This window comes from Carassius gibelio, chromosome A24 (genome assembly GCF_023724105.1).
Source record: "Carassius gibelio isolate Cgi1373 ecotype wild population from Czech Republic chromosome A24, carGib1.2-hapl.c, whole genome shotgun sequence".
Classification (NCBI taxonomy): Eukaryota; Metazoa; Chordata; class Actinopteri; order Cypriniformes; family Cyprinidae; genus Carassius; species Carassius gibelio.
In genome coordinates this window covers 7,343,780-7,367,906 of record NC_068394.1, presented here as the reverse complement: position 1 = coordinate 7,367,906, position 24,127 = coordinate 7,343,780, and the positions used below count along the sequence as shown (strand labels likewise).

The following is a 24,127-nucleotide window of genomic DNA, read 5'->3' as shown; positions in this document are numbered from 1 at the left end:
AATAAATCTATCTAACGAATAAATACTTGTAAAAATATTTTATTCCACCAGTCTCTAAAAATAAATAGTAAATATTTATATAAAAATAGTAAATATTAAATAAAAAATGACAAGACATACTGTTGTCGCATCTTTTAATAACAAACACTTCATTTCAAGTCGAAAAATACTTGTTTGCACAAAGTCTGCTTAAGTGTAGAAATTCCCCCCCACTATTTGGTAACAAAAAGAGACAAACAAAAGTATACATGTCGAACGTTCTTATACATGTTGACATCTATTTGGTACAAGTAACCAGGGAAAGCAATAACAGATCATCTTAATGGGATGGGATGACACATTTACAATCACAGAGCATATGGTTTAAAATAAATCCACTAAGACACAGGCAAACTAAGTTCAAGAGTATCTTCAATACCGAGAGCATCTACATTGAAATCCCTTCACAAAATATGCTCCATTAGATCTTACGCAATTCCGACAACGATAAACCAAAGAACACAGCATAGTCACAGAGGTACAAGGGGAGAACCGAACAGAATCTCAAATCACCTTTAATGGTATCCAACAGAGAAAATATATAAGTACACATACACATACATGTTTATATATAAAAATAGAGATCTGAGACACACATCATCTTTATCGCGTGAAATTTCCCTTTACCCCTATATCAACTTGCTGTTTTATCTCTTGCCCCTCTTATTTCCTGCTGGTGGCTTTTTGAGCTGTAGCAGTGGCCCTCCTGTCCCAAATCCAGGTGTTTGCGTGTTGGAAACTCCAAAGGTCAACCCAGCTGATGCATTAAGTCCAGGGTTACTGAAGTTGAAGCCAGAGGTGTTCGACGTTCCAAACCCTGAGAAACAAAGATTTAAAAACATGAGCAGTAAATATTTTTTTTTATGTTTTTTCAACCTTTACTCCTACCAACAAGCATTTAAGCAAGTCAAACAACAGCGGTTAACAAATAAACAATGCAAATTTTACATTTCAAGCTTTCTGATGTGCAGTGTTTGCCCTTAAGCAGCATGAGGGAAAGGATGATTGGTTATAATTAAGGGGAAGCTGTTAGTAATGAATAGCATTGATGAAAGCGGGTAAGATGGAGGAGGGTGCTAACAAACACACCTGCGCTCAGGCTTCCTCCAGATGGCTTGCTAGAGGAAAACCCGTACGACAAACCTCCTGTTGCCACGCCCCCAAACCCAGGGCCGCTACCAAATGCTGCCGAGAGACAGATGGGGGCATTTAGGTGTTGCGACTACATATATTCCAGAGATAAACTCTTAGTCACAGGGCGGGGGAATGGAGGACAGGAATGGGTGATGAGTTTCATTTGAGATTAACTAGCAAAAACTGATGAAGGAAAAATATGGTTAGGGAAATGTGAAAAATACAAGTTCTGTATTAACATCCTAACCAATAATAATAATACAAAAAATCTCTGCATTATTAAAACAAGAACAATAACAGTATTGATTGCTCCCTATCTTAAATTTACAGGAATTGTTCACTCAAAAACTTAAATTAGGTATCATTCCATGCCCTGTATTATTTTTTCTGTCTTTTTGCTACAAAAAGTTTTATAGTGGACCGAAAAAGCACCAAAAAGTAGATCAAATTACTTCTGCACTTCTGAAGCCGAATCACAGACCAACATGTACGATAATTTTCCTCTAAAGCAATTTGTCAATTAAACTATGAATACAAATTGTGAACTGGACAGTTTCACTTAAAAAAAAAAAATAATAAATTAAATTAAATAAAAATTCTTAAGATTTATGATTTATGTTCTTAAGTAACTAACTGAATGACCTGTTCAAAGATGTTCTTAAGTTTGCTATGGAAGATTATTTCTGCCACTGAAAAAAAAAGGTAATTGCAACTATTTATCTTACACTTTTGACTTTTTCAATAATAATAATTTAATAATTATGATATAAACTCAATTCTAAGAATAAGAGACTGAGAAGTCCAAATCAAGATACACATTTGCAATTTTATATATGTCGAATTGTGAGATGTAAACTCAACTTACTCACAATTACCTTTTTTATAATTTTATTTCATGGTGAATTAAACTTCCATAGTTTACAGCTCACTATGGGGAAGATTATCAGTTAACAATGACTTATTTGAATAAGTCCCCCCCCCTATAATCTAAGCACTACTATTTGGATTTAAGAAGATGTGATGTATGGACCAATTTTTTATGAAGCTTACAAGCTGTGGTCACTATAACTGTTTACCTTCAAGAATATATAAAATTTTCTTCAACAGAAGAAAATCATATTGGTTCAGTGTGACATGAGGGTGAAAAAAAAAAAAAAAAAAGATTTATTTTTTTAATTTTTGGGTGAACTGTCTTAAGATTGAGACTGAAAGACTTAAAGAGTGCAGAGATGGAAAGGGAGAGGAGAGGTTTATCACAGGAAGTACCTCCGAGGCTGGATGAGCCCAAGCTAGTGCCAATACCAGAGGAAAAGGGAGTGCCAAAACTGGCCCCCAAGGATGCCTGTGGTCCTGGGACAAAAAAAAAAAAAAAAAAGAGAGCAGAGGAACTTACTCTCACGCACTCTCATATATAGATGATATTATCAATGAGCATACTAAGAAATAATAATAATAAATTGATCTAACAAACTTGTGAGAGAAGCAATGCTTTGAAAGCAACTTTTGGAAAAAGTCCCCATTGAAAGTAAGTTGCACAGCATAAGAACTACATAAAAGCCTTATCAGCATTATCTAAAATACTGTTCATTATGATGTTGGAGCAAATGAAACATCAAAAAATAGGCAATGATTTGCTTCTAGCTACTTACCTTGGATCCACCCTAATGGCTTCCTATTTTGATGGATTTTCTAAATCACTTAATATGACAAAAGGTCCTAATCGACATCTGTAGTTGCTGACCTGCTGTTACTTAATCCATTACTAAATTGTGCTCCTGTCTCGTTTCCTTTTAGCTGGTTTGAATTTGATTAGATTATTAATTTAGAGATGTGATAAATCAGCATCACAAATGCAGTCTTTAAATCCAATTCATTGAGAAAAATCAATGATTTATCAGTCAAAAAGAAACAAAGACAAGGGCTTTTCTTTAAAAAAACTGATTTATTGTCAATTCAAATTACATTAAACATGACAAACAGCTGAGGACAAACTGATTCCTAGTAGTAGCTATGGCATTAACACCGTTTAAAACGATTAAAGCCAACCTGTGCCAAAACTGCATTTCAAACAATGGTTAAGACTAATGCTGTATCTAATTCAAAAGGCACACCTTTTTAAATGCATCAGCAAGCATCATCTACACAAAAAAAATTATGATAATTAAAAAAAACAATCAATTTATAAGTTAGATTATAGAATTCACTATGTTACTATCTGTAAACAACCAAAATAATAAGCCCCGTTTGTTTTCCAAGGAATGGAAATGTATACCAAGAACCAGACATGTCTATAAACCGACATCCTGTGTAAGAGCTTTGATAAAGTACCGACACACAAAAGCCACTTCCTAAAAGCGTTTTTTTTAAAAAACATGACATGCATTAAGATCGTCTGTTTGTTTAGTAGATTGGCAAATAAAATCAAAAGAAAGCCTGTAAGGTCTGATTCACAACAGCTCATAGTGGAAGTTCACTGATGGTCTTATTCATAGCTTTCCCACAAAGCACAAGGTGTGTTGCTTTCATCTTTTGCAAAAAAAGCTATGAAAAAATAACTATCCACTATTACTCAGACCTTTGAGTTATGACAGCCAGATCTAAGCATGAAATAGCAGCTCTGGGCCACCAAAAGGCCAAGAATTACAAAAACTGCATTTCTAAATACTGAAGTTTGGCACAATCCTACACCGCAGACCCTCAACGGTCCCATAAAGCAGCATGTTCACTCAAACTGAAGGCTTGAACACTGTAGCCCTTAAATAAAGTAAGAAAATGAATAATGACTAGTGTCTGTGTAAGATTTTTATTTTTAACAGACTTTACTGCAGTGTGTTGTGGTTGGGCTGATTCTACAAGGAATCACATCTTGTGTGTGTATTCATATACAGTGCAACTAATTAAGCCACTCCACTGGTTTAGCGCACTACATAGTTAGAGCTAACTGAATATGCAAACGCACCCACAACAGTCTAGACTTTCCTAAGCACAAAGGCACAGTCCACTTCCCAAAAATATTATAGTACAGATTTAAAAAAAAAAAAAAGACTAATTGGGAAAACAATGAAATGTGCATGATGAACAGTCAAGTTTTCCATCAAAATGATTTTGGTTTGTGGATCACACTAATATAGCCCCTTTGTCGACTTATTATACAAATAAAAAATGTCTGCAATTTGATACTTTTCTATAGACTGAGAACCCAAAATAAGATCAGCATAAATTGATTCTGTGCCATCGAAAGTGGAGCATCTATCACTATCTCCCACACCTCCAGCCAGCTATTATTGCTAGGAAATCTCCATGGTAACTACATATGCAACCATGGTTACAGATGCATGGAGGGTGTCACCAAAGCAAAGAAACCTCCAGTCGAGAACAAAAAACACTGAAATGATATTATTCACTAAGCTGTCCAATAAAATACAGTAAATGACCTGAATGCACCTAAGAATCAGTAGCTTCATACATATCTGCTCATGTATATCCAAATCCATCGGAAATCCGGTTAACTCAAATCATCACCATCATAAAAAGTATTAATTTAGGAATAACATTGTCTTTCCAAAACTAAACCAAACAAGCATGGATTTGATGCGAGATAAAATACTGAAAATATATATTTAAAAAAAATACTTGACAAAGCTATCAAGAGAAACAACTGATATATACACGCTGCTCTCATAGATCAAAATTTCACAATGCACATTGCATTTAAACTGATCTCAAATGAAATGTGAACACTCATGCCAAAAAAGCTTTATACTTATATAAAACAAGTGATAATGACAATGATTTAACAACAGCAATTTAATAATCGGTTTAGTATGCAGCTATTAAAATGCATGTTAGCAGTATGGTGCAACCAACTGAGAAAAACATGGAAAGGACCAAATGTGTTCCTATCCTAAGATACCTGCATAGCATGTTTATCCTTTCCCAAAACGCTCTGCTTTTTTCTGTCTATTCCCATCTAAAACAAACACATTTCTCAGAAAGCTTCAGTCATGGCGGTCGTACTGAAAATAGTTTGTTTGGCACTTCGACATATCAACTTTCACATCTACCATTAAGGAATACAGGTTTAGTTGATTATGGGTACAAAAACGGAAATAAATGTGCAAGCATTTCAGTCCCGTATGTAGCATGCGAGTCTACTGTGTTTGGCTACTGTGTGTAGTGACGGCTACATTAGTGCTGTTGGAATATCAGAGATCAAATACTATGACCCTTCTGCGCCAGTCAAAACAGAAGACCTGTCCCTATAAAACACAGACAGACCACCTCAAGATGACAACCCCCTTTCTAAACCTTTAATAGGTTTGGAATGTGCCTGTAACGTTTGGGCTCGATCTAAATAGCATTTGATGCCCATGCTTTACATCTCATGCTTTTTTTTGTGCGAGGAAGAGAGATAAGAAAGAAAACCGAAGTTGGGCGAGACAGTCAGCATCTAAAATCTCACAGCACACTAGTTGGCACACATTAAGTACGTTAAAAGAACCCTGTTGCTCCAGATCTCCAAGAGAGAAAATTAAAAAACATAAACAGACGTGGCACTGACTGATTTTGCGGTTTATTCTTTTGCTCTGTCTGCCCTTCTCGGTCATCCCCCCCCTCCCTTGTTCTTTCTATTTGTCCCTCCCCTCATCATTCTATCAGTCTAGAGGTCAAGAGGGCTAGAACTTGAAGGCGGTCAGACCTGGAGCCGGCTGCTGCTGCTGAGTGAGAGTGGCAGCCATGGCAACGGCTGCTGCGTTGGGAACGCTGCCGAAGGGGGCGGGGCCTGTGGTGACGTGCGGAGAGCTCTGCCATTTCTTGCCGATAACACGTTTTGACTCGAATATGTCAGTGGAGTCGTCGAGGAAGGCTCGTCTGTAGCCCAGATACTGATGTTTGAGAGTCTACAGAGAACGAGAGAAGAGACATTTCAAACATAATAATTGGGCTTTATTTCTGTCATGAAATCTAAAGGTAGTGATGTATGTGTACGTGCATAATATACAATACTAATATAAGTTAGGTTTTAAGAAACAAACAATTTTACTTCACAACTAACAGTGTTAGAAGTTTTCGGTCTCAATTTGAATTCAATTGAATTTTCTTGTCATCAAAGAATCCAAAAAAAGTGTTCATAAAAGTATGCAGCAGCAGAACCGTTTTCAAAATCAGTATTACATTTTAAAATATAATAAAATTGACTTTTTTTTTACCTTATATATATATATATATATATATATATATATATATATATATATGTATATATATATATATAAAAGATTTTTATCTATATATACACACACACACATTTACATAAATATATGCATTTGCATACATGTAAATATTTGGGTGTGTGTGTATATGTGAAACAATATTACTGATCAGAACATGCAGAACTAAGAAATAGTTTTTTACTTTAATAACTGTCACTCGCATTTTTTAACATTGACTTTTTAGTGCACAATCAAAACTTACATTTGTATAATTCATGAATGATTAAAAATGGGTTTTAAAGGATGAATTTTGAGATTTTAAGTTTTCAGTTGATCTATAATTTCTGATGATTTCTAAAATGTGATAGAGAAAAATGCAACAAAGAAGTCTTTTTTTTTTTTAAACAAAGGTCAAAACTCCTGTAATGTAGATTTTTGAGGGTGCACTCTTGTCATAAATTAATCGATTACTTTTCATACATAATATTTAACCAAAAACATTGGTAAAATATATATTTGAGAGTCTTAGACCTTTCCAACGATAGATAGTTTGTCAAGATTAGATGAGATTTAATTGTAATATAGTGAAGTAAATCTAGGCGACCCACAGAGGGGACGGGTGACAGTTAACAGTAAAGGATTAGTTCACCCAAATATTAAAATTATGTCATTAACTTATGTCATTAACTCAACCCCATGTCGTTCCAAACCTGTAAGAACTCCTTCGGAACACAGTTTAAGATATTTTAGATTTAGTCCAAGAGCTCTCAGTCCCTCCATTGAAGCTGTGTGTACGGTATACTGTCCATGTCCAGAAAGGTAAGAAAAACATCATCAAAGGAGACCATGTGACATCAGAGGGTCAGTTAGAATTCTTTGAAGCATCAAAAATAAATTTTGGTCCAAAAATAACGACTTTATTCAGCATTGTCTTCTCTTCCGGGTCTGTTGTGAGCGTGTTCACAGCACTGCAGTGACACTGCTGATGTGTTATCTTTGTTATTGTTACTGGACACACCAGAAAACACGTCAGCAGCGTCGTATGTCAACAGTCACAGCAGTCGCACTCACAACTGTGTTCTAAAGATGAACGGAGGACTTACGGGTTTGGAACGACATGAGGGTGAGTCATTAATGACAATTTTAATATTTGGGTGAACTAACCCTTTAAGATATTGATTTTAAGGAAAAATGACTGAAAGTGATACTCATTTAAAAACATTAAATATGGTCGAAACGTTCAGAACTTACTTTAACATTCTCATGAACTCCCTGCAACTGTGCAGCAAGTGCAACAAACGTCTGGTAGAGTTTCTGCATGGCCTGGGACAAATCTACATGAGAGATGACATCATACATTCAAGAGGATCCCCGAACTATCTTTCTATCATATGAATCAAGGCTGTGCTTTAGTGGACAGAGAGCATAGAGGAGATTAAAACCTTGAGGGGTGATGTGGGAGCCACTGCTCTGCGTGGTCAGATGATTCTCCAGTTCTTCAATCTGCTGACGGTACTGCTGTAACTGCACCTCAAACTGCTCCACCAGAGCCCGGAAATAACTGGAGAGACAAATGGACAGTGCATTGGCGGACAAGAATTAATAGTAAGCAACTTTTACTGCTTAGAACCACACAGATTGACTCACTCGGAAGGCGCCGTGTTCTCATGTTGGAGTCCAGGAGGCGTCTTCTGGGTGCGTATTGCGATATCGGCATTCTTCAATTCCTGTATGAAGAAAAGGATGATGGATTATAAGATTGAACAATCCTTGAACTGTATAGGACGGTCTGCGTGACATCTTTTGCCTAACCTGAGAAGTTTCCAACTTCAGTTTGTCTATGGAGAGTGAATTTCTTTGCAGCCCACTGGCAACGACGGACAGGAGCTGTCTGAGCGTCTTGATGTCCTCTTGCACTTTGAGAATGGCTTTAGAAGACATCCTGCTGATCTCTTCCTGGACTTGCTTCTGTTCTTTGACAAATTTCCTGTGGAAAGACACTTATTAAGCACCAAGTCAAACTGATGCAACTATCACAAAATGTGGTAGACTTACTGAAAGTTGTCCACATCTTGACAGATTGGACCTGGCAGGTTTTCATCTTTGAGGGCTTTACTGTCTCTGTAGAGAAGAGAACAAAAAGCAGGGTAAGAACAACTAAAATGATCTATAAATGAAGTCAAAAAGTGATCGTAGTGTGGTTCTTACTCTGGTCTGGTGCTGGATAACTTGTCAGTATTTTTTTCAGAGGAAGTACTGAAGTCTACTCCACCCAGTCCAAGACTGAGCGCAGGGGCAGAGGTGGTCGCGACTAAACCACCCAGACTCAGAGGTCCACCTAAAGTGGACTGTCCCAAACCTGAAACACACATAAAATAAGTATAAGAGCAAAACCACAAGTTTAAATTGAATGTAACATGACTACAGAGGGAAAAAAGGCTGACCTGTCAAGGAGGGGTTGGAAAAGAGACTGGAACCAAAAGAAAAACCCGAGGCAGGAGCGGAGGAAGTGGCGGCAGCTCCACCTAAGTTGAGGGAGAACCCAGTGGAGCTGGTCTGAGGGGCTGTGGAGGTCAGGACGGATCCCAGAGTCAGGCCTGTGCCTGGTGCTGCAGAGGTGTTGGCTGTCAATGAGAAAGGTGCAGCGGAGGCTGCTGGCTTTCCGAAGCCCAGGCTGAATCCAGTGGAACCAGCTGTAGAGGTGGTAAGACTCCCTAAGAACACAAAAACAGAAAATTGCAAAACAGTACAGCATGTCTGACAGATTGAACCAGAGGTTCTCAAAGCAAACGTTCAAGGGGCTTAAAAATGAAGATGATAATTTGAAGAATATAGGTTGTGGTGCTTATTTTTCTCTTCCCCATACTATAGAAGTCGATGTGGACAAACAACTTTTTTGTTACCCATATTTTTTAAAATATCTTCTTTTATGTTCAACAGAAGAAAGAAAAAGGTTGTAAACAAATTGAGGGTGAGTTAATGATGACAGTTTTTATGTTTGGGTGAACTATACGATTAAATCTACATTTTAATAATGAATATGCATATACAATTTGTATACAAATATATTAACAGTTTTCACCCAGTAATTGCTACTAAAACAGTACTTTCTCCAATAACTATTTTACTTTTGGATTTGGAAATTATTATTTTTTTACAGTGTAGTTATGACAATCACTAAAATAGGTAGAAATTATGTGTTAAAAAAGTTAATATTTGAATTAAGCATTATAAAAAAAATACTGTTGTAGACATTAGGGGCAATTGAGTCAAAAGATCTGAGGCCCACTGGACTAAAGAAATACAATTAAATTTCTTCTAGCTTGTATTCTTTAAGAATTGCTTACCTAAAGTAAGGCCAGTAGTGGATGCAGCAGCCCCTAAAAGTGTTAGACAGTTAATTAACAAAATGAATAAAATATTATGTTATTTATTACCAAGGCACCAAATCATGCCTCATAAAAGCAGCAAAGAACCTGAGGCAGGTGTGTTAAAGGTGATTCCAGTTGCTGGTTTCTGGGCAAATAAACTAGACCCAAATCCCAGTGTGGAGGTGGTACTGGTGGTGGCCGGAGTGGACGTCGGCGTGCCAAATCCTCCGAATGCAAATCCACTCGTACCTGCAGCAGGTGCACTGGAAAAAGATCTCAGATATTAAAAATCACAACATTAACCCTAATGACATAAAATATATCTATATTAATACACACACACACACACACACACACACACATATATATATATATATATATATATATATATATATATATATATATATATATAAAAGCTAATGCATTCAAACAACCATTTGGTAAATACTTTATTTTTGTTATGGTATGCCATTGAAAATGAATGTGGAACTAATATGTGAGCTTGAATTATGAACAGCAAATTAAAGTTAGCATTTAAAGCTGTCCTTTTATACGTGTTTCTGCACATTAAAAATTAGCAGACTGTTGAAAGCTGTCACGATGCGTCCTAATAAAGTAAACGTTACCTGCTCGCAGCTCCAAGTGAGAAGCCTCCTCCGGTGCCGGTGGAGCCGAGGGTACTTGTGCCGAAGTTAAAGCTGGACATTCTTGAACTTAAATTTCCAAAAAATTACAATCAGAACCAAGCGGGAGCGACCTCGTGGAGGCCCTGAAGCCACTTCTTACGACATAAGTTGCATAATAAAAGCAACCACAACGAACTTCTGCTGCGTATAAAGAAGATATGAATAAAATACTCTAAACGAGGCAATCGAGGTTTGGTTTATTTTTAAAACTTCTGTGGGTTTCGAGGTATTGAAAACGTCGCTGCTCCGTGTTTCCGCGCACAATCTCTTCTTCTTCTTCTGTCTCCTTGTTTTTGCGGTAAAATTGAAACATCATCTGTTTTGATGTACTGCCACCTACTGACTTGGAAGGTCCGTGCAGGCACATTTTATTGCAGTGTGATTTATTGAACTAAATAATCTATTATTTATCTACTCTGGTGTTTGTTTGTTTTCTGTTGTTGGACTTTCTATTAATATTCTGTGCACCCTTACAGACATATTTCCACTATTTAGTTAATATTATTTCAGCAACTATCAAAATATGCCTTTATGATAGTTTATTGGTGTTGCGTCCCTGAAGGAATTTTTTTTGTGAACCAAGTGAAATAATGATTAACATACACAATTAATAAAACATGCAAAACACAAATACGGAATTTAAATTTTAAATGCAGCTATATATGCTTAAAGACACAATTTATACTGTGACACTGTGTAATATTTATACTTGGATATTTAGTAGCCTAATCATTTACATGATAAATCATTATATTATAATTGTTTCTACTCACTATATCACTGCACGGTGTGATTATTTGATTTATTGATCTTTAAGGATGAGGGTCCAGCACACGGATGATTATATTTCTGTGTCTGTGGCATATAAAAGATTGAAACCCCCGTTCTAATGAAAGGCTAAGAAAGGATAAAGGCTAACTCAAACTATACATAATATATCGTTTATATATTATGATATGTTAAACGCTAGGTTATACTGAATATCAAACGAAAAACTAAATGTATCAGGACGCGTCTGAAAACTACATTTCCCAGAATGCACCCGTCTGTTTTTCACACAGACACGCCCCAAGTAGGAAGTGCTGAGTAGAGCAGCAGAAACTGTTAGCTGCTGCTAGTAGAGGAGATGTTTTGAACTTGGCTTCAAACGGAGGCGGATTTTTTTCCTCACTAATTCATCCGATGTATGAACGCATCTGTTTAGGATATTGTCGTCCGTTCCTTGTGCTGACCACTCTAAAACAGAGACCTCATGGAGCACATCCGCACACCAAAGGTACAATTTATTAAATAGTAGGATTCGGCGAGATTTGCCCTGCTGTGTCACAAAGTCACAAACACTTGTTAAATGCAATGTAATGTATGCATCTATAAATCTTAACACATGACGTGGTGTAACCATATAAATTGGGCGCGCAGCTCTCAGCATTGTTTATGTTCATCTAACGTTATATCTTCTGGCCTTGCATATGAGCCGAATGTACATAATCTAGTCCCGGTGATCAGTATGTGGAATTTCTGCCTTTGTGGCCATTTTGACAGATTTCAAAATCTGTGCAGAACTGGTCTGTCCTGAAAGCTTCGGGCCTTGGAGGCTGATTCTGCATTTTTATGTTGTCTGAAGACTTTAGAGCAGTGATGTAATGAATAAGGCTCTCAAAACTTCCCAAATTCTGAATGTATACTGTAAGTGGTCTTATTTATTATATATATATATTGTATAAAGAAATTACATTTATATAATATTATTTAGAAATAAATTAATACAATATAATACATACATACATACATAAATATATTGTTAATGGTATATATACTGATATATACATGTAGACTGTATCTGACTTTTCCTTTTTTAATACCTGAATTTGTGTCTTTTTAAAAATCATAATCAGTGTTTGGTTTCCACTGTCTGCTGATTTTATTGGAGTCACAGGAAGTGTGTTGCTTAGCTGCAGGCCAGTTGCTGGGAAACCGAGGCAGATCTATTTGTAATTTACAGTAGTTTTAGATAACATGAATGAATGTCTATTGATGTCTGTGTTTGGTGTCTCTGTTGTTGTTGTTTCCACTAAACTGACCTTCTAATCATCTTTTCCTTCTTAAGTTCACAAAATACGTGGTAGGATAGCATTAGCGATGTGATGTCGGCTAATATGACATGCACTACCATTTAACGTGATTTCAGTTAATGTGATACAAAGCCATTTAACTGTAGGAGTCTGTTGTGCCATATCAGCTAAAATATGACTTGGCGTATGTATGCGACACCCATGAACACAAATTCCCCCACATTTTTGTTTTGTTTTGTTTGTTTATGATATATTTTTAAATATGTGATTATACTTGCAGTTCCAAATAAAAGTGCAGCTTCATTTAACACATTTTTGCCATGTTGAAATAAATTCCTCAGGTTCTCCATACATGCAGAAAATGTGAAAAAACACGAGTAGGCCTTGCCAGTGAAAGTCCATTTATTTTGGATTGCTCATGGTTAGGTTCATATTTACAAGGTAGAATATATATTTAATCTTAATACATTTAAAAAAACATGTAACGTGTGCTTTCCTCCACAGGTAGAACAAGTGAAGCTGCTAGATCGCTTCAGCAACAAGTCCGTTACAGGAACCCTCCATCTGACGGCTACACATCTGATCTTCGTGGAGAGTAATTCAACCAGTGCCCAGGAGATATGGGTATGAAAAGCCCCTTCTAACATTCTCTAAATGATCTTTCATGACGTGATAAAGGATTCCTGTGTGACCGACAGGGCAGCTTGGACAGCTACATCCTTTTTGTTTACTGGATTCTAGTGAATTAGATCATGGGAATGAGGTTACTAGTTCCTCACGTTGGCAGAAGGCACTGTTGCTGTGGAAACCTGTCAGCTGAGCTTGCCCTGGAGGCCAAGTGAATACGAGAGTGTAGGGGAGGCCAGGAGAGGACATGAATACCAATGACCCACATAGCTCAAGACGTGATCTGCCACCTGTAGAGTCCACTGATCGCTCCATTGAGTGTATGGCAGACGGTTAACTTTATCTCCCAATCTTCTCCACACAGGAAGCAGATTGGAGGTCAAGATGCTGACTGACACTAACCTACAAAGTGTATCACTATATATATAAACTTGAGAGGTTTTAATGGTATTAAGCTGTTCATTCTCTAATTGATCAAACTTATTATTTTTGCCTGGTGAGCGATAAAGTTCAGCAAGTTTCTTTCTAATCTTTTTTTTACATTTTTTTTAAATACCTTTATTCAGCGAGGACACTTGCTCTTTAAATTCATCAAAAGTGATCAATTGATTCACTTTCTAAAAACTAGCCGTCTGGAACCCAACTGAAATCAGTTCTGCACTCTCAGGTGTAACTTCTTCACTCTCGGGACTGGCTCGCACAAAACGGCTCTCTGTCTTCCTCCAGCACTGCCTTCTGGTCCCTATGCATTATGCATTACGTACACACTTCAGTGAACAATAACAACAGCACACGGAGTCACGATGCAATTGGAAATGCAGATACATGCGCATTTTAATAATAGCCCATAATCTGACCTTCCAAAAATTTGGTAATTGTCTATGTGTATGTATTAGTGTATCATGTTCTTGCACATTATATTCCTCTTAAAGATAGAGAAACACAAGACGAGGAAGGAAGAAAAAACAAAACATTTCAACATGTCTTAAAAAAAAAAAACATGCTCGACGTAGACCAATCTGACTAGTCATTGTAGCAGGAAATATATTTAGAAAAACAGTGAACTATAAAACATCTAACAACCACAGAGTTATTAACTTTTTATATATACATTAGGAAGGGACTATATATCAGTTACCAGCCGATTTTAGAGTTTAATTTATCAGTATTGATCGATATTTAATTATGGATGACTGTTTCCCTATTTTTATATTTAAATAGCTTTTTCCATCATCTAACGCTCACTTAAAGTTAATCTTCAAAAACATTTGTTTTACACTTCAGGTTCACTGATTTACATCCAGTGTTTTCTACCGTATGCTCACCAAAGAAGCGTGTTTAAGAGTAGTTTTTTGAGGATCAGTGGTGTTTATGTACACACACACGATCACTTGTTCAGAAAACTGATGACGTCGAGCCTTTACGTACTTGTAAGTACTTTTAAGTTGAAAAGAATATCAGTTGAGTTTTGTATTTATGTGTTTGTGTGTTCAGATCCTTCATCACCACATTGCCTCCGTGGAGAAGCTGTCCCTCACAACCAGTGGCTGCCCGCTCCTCATTCAGTGCCGGAATTTCCGGCTTGTCCACTTTGTGATTCCGCGAGAGCGTGATTGCCATGACATCTACAGCTCTCTGCTCAGGCTGCTGAGACCAGGTGGGTAAACTCACATGTCTGCCCTCATCAAGAATAAATAGAGTGCAAAAGTTTCCTGAAAGTCACAGGGGAGACCCTTAGGTCTATGCCACCCTCTGTTCTGTGATTGAACAAGGGATATTGTGGTCATGCGTTGTTGGCTGGAGGTCAGGGACGTGTGAGCATCAGTACCAACTCTAGATGGTCGCTTGAATACTTTGACTTTCATTTTCACATTTTGTATAGTTTATTAACTTGTTTAATCCATGCACCAGTGTCCTACGATGAGCTGTACGCGTTCTCCTACAACCCAAAGCAGAATGACCAACAGAGAGAGGAGGGCTGGCAGCTCATAGACCTCGCAGCTGAGTTTGAACGGATGGGAGTGCCATGTGATCAGTGGCAATTGACGGATGTTAACAGGGAGTACAAGGTATGATGGGAGGGAGATTTTGTCAAATATGTTCAAAGTCATCTTCTCTTTCTTTGATCCAGCAAAGTTGATTCTAGTTCAGGATGTGTGTGACCTAAAATCAGGTCTTATGAGGCTGACAGGCAACCTAAAATAGAGTAAAATGTCCCTCAAGACTAGTATTAGAATAATGCTGTTGGAGTAAAACTAGGTTTCAGTCAGATAAGCCTGACTCTGATTGTTAACAAACTGTTTGAGTGAATGATTCAGTCGTTCGTTCATAATACTGAAAGGCCTTGAGTCATCACCTATTTGTAACCTGCAGAAAACCTGAACTTTACAAATCTTTTTTAAGCAATTAAAACATTTTAGATACTGTGATTAATAATATGTGATGCTTTATTTTAGGCATTACACATAAGCGTTGCACATAATTACAGTATTTATGCTAATATAGGGTCATATAGCAATACACAGTGACCAAAACTGTTAAACAAGTAAAAAAAATATTTTACATTCTTCAAAATTGTAATAAAATAAATATGAGCAAACACTATATATTATGTTTAAATAATACTAAAAGAACACTGTTCTTATATATGCTGGGCTCTTGTTTTTAAAAAATATTTTTGATTTCATATTTTATAATAAAATATAAATATTAGATGACAATCTACCTTAAAATATAATAATTGGAGAAAAAACATCAGTGACATTTAGAAAGGTTCATTTGAAATTAAAAAGAAACTAATTGAAATAAATAAGTTTAATATCAAATACTTCAACTAAATATATATAAAAGAGAAATTTGAGTTTTCTTTAGTTTATTGTTAATGTGCCTGACTCTAAATTGTGTGCTTAGGTGTGTGAGACATATCCAAGAGACTTATACGTACCCATTACGGCCAGTAAACCCATCATAGTCGGAAGCTCCAAGTTCAGAAGCAAAGGCCGCTTTCCTGTCCTAACATACTTCTACCAGGAGAAGAAGGTAAGAATGGTTTAATCCATCTATACTAATAAGAAAAGAAAGATATGAAGGATTTAGGCCCTTTGTTAACCTTTAGCGTTCATTCAAACTGTTTTATGTGCAGATGTCTGTTGACTCAGTAATGAAAGTTAGTTGTTTCTTCTGTGCAGTGTTAGATAAATGGAACAGGATTGTAAACAGGTAATGGCTTGTCAACACACAGAGGCCGATTATGTTAAACAGTAGTTTTACTGGCAAATCATGGCTGTATGCCAGCGGCTTCCTCCCAGAATCTGCATTGGTCTTGTTAAGTCTGTCGTTCCTCATTTACTCTGCTTTTATAATGTAGCCTACTTCAGGGTGGTAAGCGTTTATATTTGTTTGTGTCATGTCTCCAGGCGGCGGTGTGTCGATGCAGTCAGCCTCTCTCTGGCTTCAGCGCTCGCTGTTTAGAAGATGAACACATGCTTCAGGCCATCAGCAAGGCCAATCACAATAGCCGATGCATATATGTGATGGACACACGGCCTAAGGTAGAACATCATGAAGTTTTTTTTTTTTTGTATGATCTTCAAGTCAGTTGGGTGATCATAACAGGTTCCTTAAGCACTGTTTGTGTGTAGTTGAATGCACTGGCGAATCGTGCGGCAGGGAAAGGTTATGAGAATGAAGACAACTACCCTAATATCCGCTTCCAGTTTGTGGGCATCGAGAACATCCATGTGATGAGAGGAAGTTTACAGAAGCTTCTGGAAGGTCTGAGATTGTCGACTTTTTTGGTTCATTCTCATTTCATTTTTTAAAATTGTCAACATCTTTGTTATTTGTGTCTCTCCTAGTGATGGGAACGCGCTCACTTTCCATGACTGATTACCTGGTTGGACTGGAAAACAGCGGATGGCTGCGTCATATCAAAGCCATCATGGATGCTGCTATATTCCTTGCCAAGGTAAAACTCCAGTCTCTGATGCCCCTGATTCTTCAGTATACTGTATTATTTTAGTATTATTTATATATTTTTGTAGTATTTTTGAATATTTTGAATTAGCATTTATTTCTATCATTTTAGTTTTCATTTTATTTTTGGCTTAAATTTTAGTATTTTACATTTTTATTAGTTTTAATTAATTTGAAAAACCCTGCTTTAGTACCTAAACTTACTTCAGTTTGTCACCAAGACATCATTCCTAATTATTATTATTATTTTTTACATTTTTAGTTTTTAAGCTTAGGTTTTGCATCTAATATTTAACTATTATGTGATTTCATATTTATTTCAGTTACTAAAAATATTGTATGATTCGTTTTTTAACAGTAACAACACTGAATTCAACAGCTTTCTCATCAGTGTTATTTTAGGATTATTTATGTACTTTTATAGTTTTTCCTAATATTTTTAATTATCTTTATTCTTTACTACTTTCATTTTAATTTTAGTAATTTTGTTTTTCATTTTTATCAGTTTACTAATAAATTATTAATCTAAGATTTTTTTTCAGTTTTAGTTTATTTTAGTACATCAAGTTGAACAAAAATTGTGTGTTATATATATATAATATTATATATATATATATATATATATATATATATATATATATATATATATTACAGTTAAACTGTATTTTATTTCAAGTAACAAAGTTTTTTGGGTTAAACTGACCCTGTTTCTTATAAATGTTTTTGTAATACCAGGCTGTGACTGTTGAGGGCGCTAGTGTCCTAGTGCACTGCTCTGATGGATGGGATCGGACGGCTCAGGTCTGTGCTCTGGGCTCTCTGCTGATGGATCCGTACTATCGCACCATTAAAGGTTTCATGGTAAGAGCCTTTCATCTGTTCAAGCTGACATTGTTGTTTATCTTTTTTCCACCATCTAATATATCTTCCTCTTGTTCTCAGGTACTTATTGAAAAAGACTGGATCTCTTTTGGACATAAGTTTGCAGACAGGTAAGCATCCTTCACTGTGTAGTCCTTGACTCTAGATGCTTAAAAAGTCTGGAATAACCTTGACGCCTTTTTCCCCGCAGGTGTGATCAGTTGGACCCTGACCCAAAAGAGGTGTCACCCATCTTCACACAGTTCCTGGAGTGTGTATGGCAGCTGACTGAACAGTTTCCTCAGGCTTTCGAGTTCAGCGAGTGGTTCCTCATTCAGATCCACGAGCATGTCCATTCCTGTCAGTTTGGCAACTTCCTGGGCAACAGCCAACGGCAGAGAGAGGACCTTCAGTGAGTAAAACTAACATTCGCTTCCTTCCATCATCTCAAACCACTTACTTCATTTGCATATCATTACAGGTTGAAGGAGAGGACATATTCATTATGGGCTCACCTTCTGAGTGAAAAGCAGAACTACTTGAACCCTGTGTACAGCCTAAGCTTTGCAGAATCACATCCGGTCTTGGAACCGTCTACCCAAGCCTACCACTTCAAGTACAGCTGACTGACCTCTTCTGTTCATAAATGACTCCTCCGTTGTTTAGTAGACTCTGCAATGGTTTAATCAATAACCGTTTTGTTTTGCAGGTTCTGGAGAAACATGTACCATCAGTATGACCGTTCCATGCACCCTCGGCAGTCCATTCTCAAACACGTCCTCACCTTGAAAGAAAGCAACCGAGAGCTTGAGGGCACAGTGCAAGCCCTAAAGACTGTGAGTCCACCACAGGAATTTGGTTATCGGATAAAAATTAAGCCTCGAATGCTCATTTCCCATGAAAAAGAATTAGTTACAGATTTGTGTGTTATAATACCACTAAGTTTCCCCTGAGGGATCAGGAGATGTTGCACTAACAAAATGAGGCTATGAAGGACTGAAGTACAGTTTGCTCTGTACACTGTAAACCCTGATAAGTTCACAGAACTCAAAAAATATTTTGTAACAGATTACACAAAAACATTTAAGTGATGTTTTTAAATGTTTTAAGTTTACATAAACTTAAAAAATTTAATTCCAGTTGCCTTAAAATATCTCAGAGTTATCTTAAATAATTATATTTCTGAACTTATAATTGGGGAGTAATTCACTCATAATTTTATCTATTTTTCAACTCCTATAATGTGGGAAATACACTCAAAATTAGGCTTTTGCTGTCCATTCTCAGTCTAACCACAGGCTCTACTATTCACCATAACGGTAACACTACAAATCCAACATAACATAAACCTTTGTAAAATCTAATATAACACAACATTTATGTATTAACTTATGTCCCTCTATGTTAATCTTGTGTAAAAACACACAAAATAACACTTAATTTCTAAATTTATTTTCCTTGTTTTCAAGTTCACCTCACTACAACAAATTTTTGAGTTAACAGAACTTATTTAAATTAAGTCCAATGAACTTTCGTTATTATTTGAGTGCAATTAACTAATTTCATTTGATTAATTTCACTGTTCGGTTTTACAGTGTATGTTCAAACAGAATGTGTAACATTGACAACCCATGCTTTCTTTGTCCACCAGGGCTGTCCTTATTCTTATAATAGTAATAATAATAAAAATAGTCCAAAATAATAAGTATTTCCATAATAAGTTTTTATATATTAATGGTAGGAAATTTACTAAATATCTTCATGGAACATGATCTTTACTTAATAACTATTAATGATTACTAATGATTTTTGTCATAAAAGAAAAATCGAAAGAAAAAATAATTTTGACCTATACAATGTTTTTTTTGGCTATTGCAACAGTGTTCCTGTTTAATATTACATATATACACACATATACATCATAATATAAATTAATATATATATATATATATATATATATATATATATATATATATATTCTTACAGTTTTTATTGTCTGGTGATTTAAAAACACACAACCAATGTATTAATCTGACTACTAATAATAGTAATATTATTGAATGTTGTACTTTTTAATTTAATGATGATATTATATCATTACATAAATCATTGAAGCTGTGTTTGCATTTGTCAGTGACTCATTTTGCTTTTCTGGTGAACATGTTTGATGAACATGTCTATAAAGTATTCTTATACTTTTCATTGCATTCATCTGAAATGACACATGCTCTTCTGTGTCTTTGTGCATTTGTACAGAAGCTCCAGGCGTTTGGTGTGAGTACGTCTCCTCTAAAGCCCCAGACACCTCCAAGAGAGCGCAGTCTCCCCTCCCGACCTCAGTCTCTTATCCTGGGAGCTCCTCTTCTCAGTCGGAAGGAAGTGCAGCAGGAGGAAGATGAAGAGGTGTTCGGAGAGGAGGCCAGGGAAGATGCTCCGGCCAGTACTGGCGGAGAACGGACTGTAGAGGGTAGCAGTGCCACGGAGAATGGTTACGGAGAGCTGACAGGATCATTCGGCTCCAAGAATGAGCCGGCCGTGGTCACCTTGGAGTTTGGAGTGGCCAGAATGACCTGCTAAGGACAAATCAGAACATTTGATTTTGGAAATTTCATGAATCTAGTGGGACTAGAGAGAAAAAAAAAGTATATTCTGATGTAAGAAAGATGAAGTATGTTTGCTTGTGTGTGTGTGTGTGTGTGTGTGTGTGAATGCGCCCATGTGCGCAGTTGTTTACTCTACGTGATGCCAATGCACTCATTTACAACATATTTCAATTCAAATGTTATTTCTGTCATCAACTGCTTAATAAAAGCTTGTTTTTTGTTTTTGTTTGTTCATTTTTTAAATAATGTCAATATTACTAAAAAGAAAAGATTAGACAAAGAGCTGATGGACTTACTGAATCAAATCCTCATTTTTTTTTTTTTTTTTAGGTGTTCTGGCTCAAAACGTAATTTATTCGATGTCACTTCCTGTTATCTTTGAAGGGTGAAAAGACTGATGCTGTCCAGAATGAAGGATGACTGCAGAGATGCCCTACACACAAGTGTCCCATGTGCAGTCTGGTCGATTATGGGGGATCAGTTAGGAACCCAAAAGGTTAATGTGATGTCATAGAGCAGGTGAAAGGTCATGTTTATTTACAGGTTATTTTATGAGCTAACAATAAATCACGGGTAACAAAAAAAAAAAGAAAAACAGGTTACTACTCCGAATGGATAATTTAAAGCAATCTGTCATCGTCACATACAAAACGTGATTGCCAAAAAACACAACCTGTCTTTTATTCTCACCAAGGCTGCATTTATTTGATCACAAATACAGTAATGTTTTCAAACATTATTAAAATGTGTTTACTATTTAAATCTATTTTAAAATGATGGTTATCTGTCTAGACTCATTTTCAACATACTTTGATTTAGGAGATAATTCTAATCTGAGATTATATTTAGAACAGAATGTGAATTTGGCATTCAGCACTAAAGTTAAGGTTATTACAAAAGTCTTATATTTTTTCATATGTAGTCCACTGAGGGCCACTTGCTTCTTTCTGTGGAGAATCATCTCATTATGGTGAGAGGCTGTCAGTGTCTTACCACATTTCCAGATGTAAGTTCTCGTCTGTCACCCGTCTTGCATTTGTAAGAGCGTCCTAAAAGTGATTATTAGACCCAAACCCTCGGGACTGTATTACTGACTGGAATAGGATCACTAGGCGAAATAGGAATTAGTACTAATCCCTGCAAACGTGGTCCTAGATGATCTGCTGCATGCCTGTGAAGACATAAACACAAGAGCCAGCATGCATGTGAAATGTGTGAACACTCAAGTCTTTTGTCTTTAATCCAAACAGGCATAAAATTTAACTTGATTTGATTAGTCAATTGAAAAAAAAAATCAATACAGCAAATACCAGTGGTGAAGTGTTTTCTGATGAATAAGTGAAATGTGTCCACATAATAAGCACAAGTTCATCCGAAATTACCCAAGGGATTATATAACCACTCATTTTTCTTATAGGCACTGTCTAAGTCTGTGTTTATGGACCTGTATTTGATTATTGATCAATTCAGACTATTATGGAACATAATTGATGTCTCCAGTAAACAAATTTGGTCACTTCCTTTGATTTCCTCACACAATATCCATTTTCATGTTCGTTTTAAATGTTTTGTGACATAAAAGCTTTCGATATCCGTCTATATTTCTTACCATTCTGGTAATTATTGTAAGCTTTATTGAAGAATTTACCTCTACCAGAGGTCACACAATGGGATGTAAAGCTGTGTCACGTGACTCCGTAAACCGGGTTTGTTTTGCAAATCTGAGCACCGGTGACGGAACGCGTGAAATACATCCACGGGTCAGACTGTATTAATAAGACGCTAAAGCCGCTCAGCTCTTAATACAGTTATGAAGGAATTCTGGTGAGTGAGAGGGGCTTTATAAAAATGTACCGTGACATATTTTACGACGGTTATGGTTTCCTCGGGAATTTCCTATGTTTATTTGTGTGCGTGTGTGTGTGTGATGTAGCCTATTACTTTACTTTTTTAAAGTAATAATGGGCTTCCATAGTAAACAAAACAGTATATGTAATGGAAGTATCAATCTCAATATAGGCTATTAATAAGGATATTTTTACTGAATATATAATCTTTTTGGCAGTTTTTTAACTTCTAATTAAAAAATAACTACATTAATTGGTCATGATAGGACAAATGGGTCACTCTCTACAGCGATTTAATTGTGTTACTGTAAGTACACAACACAGAAGTTCTTTTCGATATATATAAGTGACACCAAACATGAAAATCATTTCATTTAAGTATTTAAAAAGAAACCTGTTCTGAATTTTTTCCAAACCTAATGGTAGCTAAACTATTTTTACAGTTTACCCTGGTACATTGCCTGTCTGACTCTATCTCACAGTGATTAAGCTGCTCCATCTACCTATTAGCACAACACACAGCTGTGGTTTCAGATGATGATGTGGATACGACACAACAACAAAGTTTGAACAATCTCTTTTTCAACTGCGTATGTCAATATTTTCTGTGGGATGGTTAAAAACTGTTTCAGGCTAAGATGATTTATAGCACTTTTTGTCTTCTATTTGAGTGCCAACTGCATTATGTCCCAGTTCATGGGAAGATTTGTCTTTGTCTTTTGTCCCTGATCTAGTCTGGCCTTGATAAACTCCACAATAAGAGCTGTGCTGTGCTTTGAAGAATCTGCACACACCTTTGTCCTTTTCAGCTGCAGATAATGGGGGGGAAGCAGCATTTTAAAATCTGGGCAACACACCCATATTAGCAAACAGACCAGCTCTATTTTGTCCAGATGTCCTAGTTTGTTTCTCAGGAGAGTTTTGTCCTTGGCAGCAACAGGGATGTCACACTAGGGGTGGATGATGTAAGCACTGTGTTTGTTCACCGAAGTGAAACCCAAAAAACCCATGCAAACTGAAGTCGTTTAAGCTTTCTTTCTTTCCTTCTTTCTTACTGTTTCTTCCTGTTGGTCTCTTAACTTTACTCATGTGGTTTTGGTTAATTTTTCTCCATGTACCCTCAAGCCTCCCTTGGCCCAGAGAGCGAAGAACAAGTATACAGACCCAAACTGACCCGAAGAAACAATGGGTGTGGTGGCACATTCCATCCGCCATGCCTCAGGGACTGCTGACAGAAATGGCAAACACAGGTGGGGAGTTTCGGTCCAGTGCTGCAGACCTGGAACCAAAGCTGAATCTGAGGCCAAGAAGTCTTGACCTCGTTGAAATGGCTGCACGGTAGCTTACCTTCACACATACACATATGGCAGGTTCTGGCCCCCCTGTACATTGTGTGAATGTAGTCATTGTTTCATGCCAGTGAGGTGGAAGAGGAGGCCTATATACAGATAGGGGTGGGTGGGTTTTTCAGGAGGTTCAAATAAATGAGTATGTTAAACTATCATTATTTAGCACTGATGTCTTTGTTTCAGAACTGCTGTATGTAAATTTGCTGTTAATCTAAATATACATTTTGTGATTTGTGTTCTAGGCCTGTGATTTGTTAGAAATGAAAATGCTAACAGAATAAGAATCGTAAATAAGTCACAGAATTTTTTTGGGAGTAATAGTATGTATATTTGTATTAAGTAGCAAATTGGTT

At 36.5% G+C, this 24,127-nt stretch overlaps 2 protein-coding genes across 5 annotated transcripts; one reads left to right on the top strand and one right to left on the bottom strand.

The window, feature by feature from the left end:
• Positions 1–117: 117 nt before the first annotated feature.
• On the bottom strand, positions 118–10,739 carry LOC127946224 (nucleoporin p58/p45). Of its 4 annotated transcripts, XM_052542644.1 has the most exons (14): positions 10,381–10,739; positions 9,860–10,017; positions 9,731–9,763; positions 8,828–9,097; positions 8,592–8,742; positions 8,439–8,504; positions 8,196–8,370; positions 8,031–8,110; positions 7,826–7,944; positions 7,635–7,717; positions 5,873–6,074; positions 2,440–2,523; positions 1,129–1,224; positions 118–856 (listed from the first exon to the last, which is right to left on the bottom strand). In XM_052542644.1, the coding sequence occupies exons 1-14, from the start codon at positions 10,458–10,460 to the stop codon at positions 687–689; spliced, it is 1,767 nt and encodes a 588-aa protein (XP_052398604.1). In that variant the 5' UTR covers positions 10,461–10,739; the 3' UTR covers positions 118–686. The 4 variants fall into 4 exon arrangements, with proteins under 4 accessions (XP_052398604.1, XP_052398605.1, XP_052398607.1 ...); XM_052542645.1 differs by lacking the exon at positions 1,129–1,224; XM_052542648.1 differs by lacking the exons at positions 118–856; positions 1,129–1,224 and adding an exon at positions 1,328–1,356.
• A 756-nt stretch (positions 10,740–11,495) lies between these two features.
• mtmr6 (myotubularin related protein 6) lies at positions 11,496–20,800 on the top strand. Its single transcript, XM_052543209.1, has 14 exons — positions 11,496–11,716; positions 13,017–13,136; positions 14,634–14,796; positions 15,051–15,208; positions 16,050–16,178; positions 16,556–16,690; positions 16,781–16,913; positions 16,997–17,106; positions 17,850–17,975; positions 18,057–18,106; positions 18,187–18,387; positions 18,457–18,591; positions 18,685–18,811; positions 20,232–20,800. The coding sequence occupies exons 1-14, from the start codon at positions 11,693–11,695 to the stop codon at positions 20,550–20,552; spliced, it is 1,932 nt and encodes a 643-aa protein (XP_052399169.1). The 5' UTR covers positions 11,496–11,692; the 3' UTR covers positions 20,553–20,800.
• Positions 20,801–24,127: the final 3,327 nt, after the last annotated feature.